At 47.2% G+C, this 4,881-nt stretch overlaps 1 protein-coding gene across 1 annotated transcript in view; it reads right to left on the reverse strand.

The window, feature by feature from the left end:
• The window catches only part of IKZF3 (IKAROS family zinc finger 3 (Aiolos)), a 29,016-nt gene that overhangs the window by 4,691 nt on the left and 19,444 nt on the right, over nucleotides 1–4,881 (reverse strand). The window contains exon 6 of the mRNA XM_010149058.1: nucleotides 464–580. Within this exon, the coding sequence (XP_010147360.1) occupies nucleotides 464–580 (117 nt within the window). The remainder of the gene's footprint in view (nucleotides 1–463; nucleotides 581–4,881) is intronic.

Here is a 4,881-nt window from a genome sequence, read left to right on the forward strand (position 1 = left end):
AAATCCAGTACTTGGCTGTCTTTAGGCCTTATTCCACGCACGCATCCTGCGGGGATCCTCAGCTCCTGCTGACTAGAAAGAGGGCTCAGCTCTGGAGAGTGTTAAGCCTTCCTGCTCTTTTCCTGTAAAGAAGCTGGCAGAGAACATTTCGAACGCACAGGTACAGAAAACACCACCACGGAAGCCCATAAAATGCGGTTACAAATCGCCCCCACACCAAGCACAACAGTAGCCTCCATCCAGTTTAGGTATCTTACAGAATTTCTTTATTTTAATCACCCCGCTGCAACAAATCACTAAAACCACATCAGAATAATCAAAGTGAACTTCATTTCTGTTCTTTTGCATTCAGGTCAGACTCTAAACGGGAGAAGGATACTTAAAATAAGCAGAGGCATTGTACTACAGGTTACCAACTTGCACATATTTAACTGTTGCACATGAAAAGGTTTTTTGTTCTTACCAATAAATTTCTGGGGCATTGAGCTTTTTCGCTTTGCCACGTTGCTCGCTAGCCTGTCCAGCACAAGGGCTCTTTCACTCCCCATCTCTGCCTTGATGTGCCTTGCCTCCACGCTCGCTAGGTTGGGAAATGCGAAGAGAAAAAACAACAAAACACAACAACACGTAGGTGAAAAGGAAAAAAAGAAAAAGAGAGATGAATGGTTTAATCTCCGGAGTTGGCCACACGAACCGGGAGGAAACAGCTTGGAGATCTGACGTGAACTTGTTTTGCTCCCGTCGTTCTTCGCGCCTTGGGCACGCGCTGCGGTCAGCGGAACCGAGCAGAGCAGCAGAGACGCGTCCTGCCGTCCCGAGCTCGCGCGAGGGGAGGGCAAACCCTACGAACCCAACCTCTTCGTTAGCGAGAGGAAGCGCAAAGTCAACTGGCTGGAAGGGCTGGTTGCGAGGTGCAGATGGAGGCAGAACCCCTCTCAGCCTCTTTCTTATCGTGAGTAAGCCCGTGCGACACCTGCAGACTGACACCGCTTCAGACCTGCAGCGTGGGGTACTCGGGGCTCCTGCTACGCTGTTCAGGTACCAGTCACACGTAGGTGTCTAACTCCTCGCTAACAAACTCATACAAAATAAATCAAGGTTCCGTGAACAAACAATCTTTCAATATTTGCTTATCTTTTTTTCCCAGGCATCATTGTAATTTCATTCTTCTTCCTACATGCTACAGCTAAAACTAACAGAGACTGTTTTCTCTCTGACAGGTTGGGTGTTTTAAAGCTCATTACAACCTCCAGAATGTCTGATATTAGGAGAAATAGAGGTGCCCTATGAGCCCTTGAGACCCGGCCACTGAGAGTTTCAAGCGTCTTACCGTTCTCCAGCGTTCTCCTTCGGCCCTGCTAACCAACGCCCATCATTTCACGGAAATTACTGCTCGCTCTCACCTCGGGGAGGCTGTGCAGGCTTTTGAGCTGGATCAGCCAAGCCGAAGGACTGCCACCTCATATCTCTACTGCCCCACTAATACTGAACGTAACCGCTGCGGCTTCCCCCCTCCCCGCCAAAGAGCTCACTCCTGCCTGAAGAACAAGTGTTAAAAACCAGCACGAAGGGTTTCAGCGCTGGGGACCGCTGCGGTGGAACTGGACGGGGTTTAAGGGGCCGCTCGTGCCTTTAGGGCTGGGGTCTAAGCAGAGGAAAACAAGACAAGGAATGGTAATTTACTTCCCCAAGTGATAAGGTCAGGTCTGACCGCCACGGAACCCTGGCTGCTGTGGTGTTGTGCTGTGGCACCAGCATTCCTAACGAGACGAAGCACGCTCTACACAAGAGGTGATGCCACAGGGGTACGATGCAGCGCTTCGCTAGCACCTCAGTCCTGCTAAACGCAGTTTTATTAGGTGTTGGACTTAAAGTGCACTCTGCCAAGCACAGCAAGGGATAAAGATGCCGTACCATCCTCCCGTGGCTTCACGCGGAGCATTTAAGTCCCGCCTCACTTGTTTATTACGGCTGTTATCGATGTCACAGGAGTTTCAGTCAGCACAAACCGTGACTCACCAAACCCCAGCCAGAACCAGTTGTTAATGTTTGTTCAGCATTTTGAAAAATGTAAAGTGCTTCATAAGTACTCAATGCCACAAATACTAGCTACGAATATGACTCAGGATGGATGGGATAACAGGGCTCAGCACGGCCTCAGCCCTGCTTCATCAGGCCGTAACCCCGTGATGTACATGATAAAGAGCCCCACAGAGGGCACGCACCCACAGTGCCTCAAAGGTAATAACAGGCTGCTTCTCCTGGCTGATTTTTACTCCAAATTGCTGCAGTATGTTTAGAGACTTGAAATGCATTCATCAGCTGCTAAAACCTATCTGCTTCCAGCATGAAATACCAAGACGCTGCGTAAGAGCCTGCATGAAGAGAGACAAAACGTCAGATTGAGCTGAAACTAGAAGGGAGAGAGAGGCAGGACATAACCATCCCATGGGAGTTTGGCCGGAAGCTCTAGTTAATTCTTGAGGATAATGCGATAGGATTTTTAATGGCAGAACTTCGGTTTGACTCTCATGCTCCCAAAACTGGAATATGCTTTCTGAGCTCTCTCCGTTACCTTCGGAGGACGGCAGTTCTGGGTTGGAACCATCCCCAGCCCAGGACGCTTGCGACCGCGACAGGATCGTTGCGCAAGGCATTAAAAGTTGTTGCAATTTTACAGACCCCAACAAGCCACCCTGGACAAGATAACACCACAAACGGTGCGGTATATTCAAAAACTTACATTATAAAGGAAAAAAAAAGGGAAGAAAACAGACCCCATCCATGCCATAAAAGCAGCTCCCTGGTCCCTACCGTTCCTTCATGACGCTTATTTTGTTTTTCTAGTTCCCCTTCTTCTCAAGCCTTAACTTTTTGACCTTGGTCTATTAAAGCTTTAATGTCACACTTTCAGAATCCCTTTCCCTATCTTCAGACAGAAGTCGAGGAAATCCCGGAAATCCTCTCAGCCGGCCCTAAAACACACCGGCAGCTACACACAGCGGATCAGTGACTATTTGTCTGGTCCATGTGATTTATGTCCCACCAAGGGAACTTCATTAAATTAGTGTCAAGAGGGCAGACGAGCGGCTTCCTGCAGAGGTAACAATAGTCTCCACTCAGACGAGATCGCTGAGGAGACAGTAACTATTGACCTACATAAAACATGCTGGGGCATCTGCGAGCATCAATCTTCCAGCCTGATGTCTGTCTGCCACTTTATTTTAATGCTGAGGGTCTTTTAATTAAGATTTTCTACTCTTCACTAATGGCCATTTTTTCCTAAAGAAAAAAGATATTTATGGGCTACAAAAGGTCTTTGACAATGTCTTCGTGGCAGAGCCTTGGGGAAACGGTATCCGCTCCGATGGAGACACAGGTGGTTACAGTGGTTCTCTCCCACAACACTGCTTTCTCTCCCCAAAAGCTCACTGAAAACTACCTCACCCACCTCTTCCTTCTGGATCACTTATTAAGCAGTCCAAGAATAATATTTAGTATTTAGGAAACATTTCTTTTTAAGCACTCAAAATTCTCTAAAGACTTCTCAGAGAGAAATAACCACGGCCTGTCTCCTTCAAGTACCTCACCCACTGGGCGATTCCACCGCACACCCTGACCTCAGTTAAAAGAGCTAATTTTCTATCTATAATGTGTATCTAAAAATAAATTTCAGGCTGGACTGATAAAAACAGTCAAGTGCTTTGCTCAGTTACACTGAGAAAAATGAGTAGTTGCAAAGAAAACCTAAACTTCCAAAGCCCTTAGCTTATTTCAGCCCTTGATCTAAGCTAAATACTTCTGCTAGTTCAGCTGCATGGCCAGAAAACAACAGAGACTGAGGATGCTGGAAGAAACTCTGCAGGCCAATTAAATCACCCTCTTCCCTCTTGATCAGGTCTGGTCAGTGCTCTCTGTGTCTGTGGAATTACATGCGGTCAGGCTCCTGACCGTGGCATTTTACACAGCAGTAGGATGGGGTTTGACTGTCCTGACCACTTCCACGCTTGGGTCACCCTCTCCTCCTGGGCTAACCCTACTGAGGGGCTGATTATGGCTGTCCCCGACCCCTACCCAAGATCTCTGAGGTGCTTCTGGGTGAGCTGCCCACCTCAGTGGTGAGTATGTTTCAGTTGGGATCTCACGTTTATAAGATGCTCCCGGAAGAAATTTTCTGTGCACATGTGATTTACCCATGATGAATCCCAGAATCCCAGACCGGTTTGGGTGGGAAGGGACCTCAAAGCCCACTCAGTCCCACCCCCTGCCATGGGCAGGGACATCTTCCACAGACCAGGTCGCTCCAAGCCTCATCCAGCCTGGCCTTGGACATTTCCAGGGATGGGGACAGTGTTCAACCCTATTCCCACATTGCATTTTAAATGCAGAACTTTTAGATCTTCCATTCTTAAGTTTGAAACAGCATGCTTTGGAAACAACCAGACTAGTTTTCAGTCCTGTGCAGACACAAACTCTGTTGTATAAATAACAGTTTTTAGAAACCTTCTTTTTCTCCCTCTTTTTATGCTAAGTGTGTTTGTAAAGACTGCAAAAACCACCGTCTAGGTGCACATGTCTGAACTCAGTACTCCTACAGTTTAAGACTTGGGTCTTTTTTACTAGACAGACACTCACTAAATCCTACCTACTCACGCTCCGTTATGAGGATGCCAACTCACTGGAGCTGCATAGCAAAGCTCACGTCGCCTGGAATTGCGGAAGAATCGGGGTTAACCCAAGAATTTCTTTGTTAATCATTTCTGTGTTGTGAGTTTTTAGCTGAATAGCAGACATGAAACTTCAGAGGTGCACTTGACCACTGCTGACAGTTCATAAAACATTATAACTGTGACTCGTTAAATATTGTCTGTATGAATAAAC

Source organism: Eurypyga helias, unplaced genomic scaffold (genome assembly GCF_000690775.1).
Source record: "Eurypyga helias isolate BGI_N326 unplaced genomic scaffold, ASM69077v1 scaffold32463, whole genome shotgun sequence".
Classification (NCBI taxonomy): domain Eukaryota; kingdom Metazoa; phylum Chordata; class Aves; order Eurypygiformes; family Eurypygidae; genus Eurypyga; species Eurypyga helias.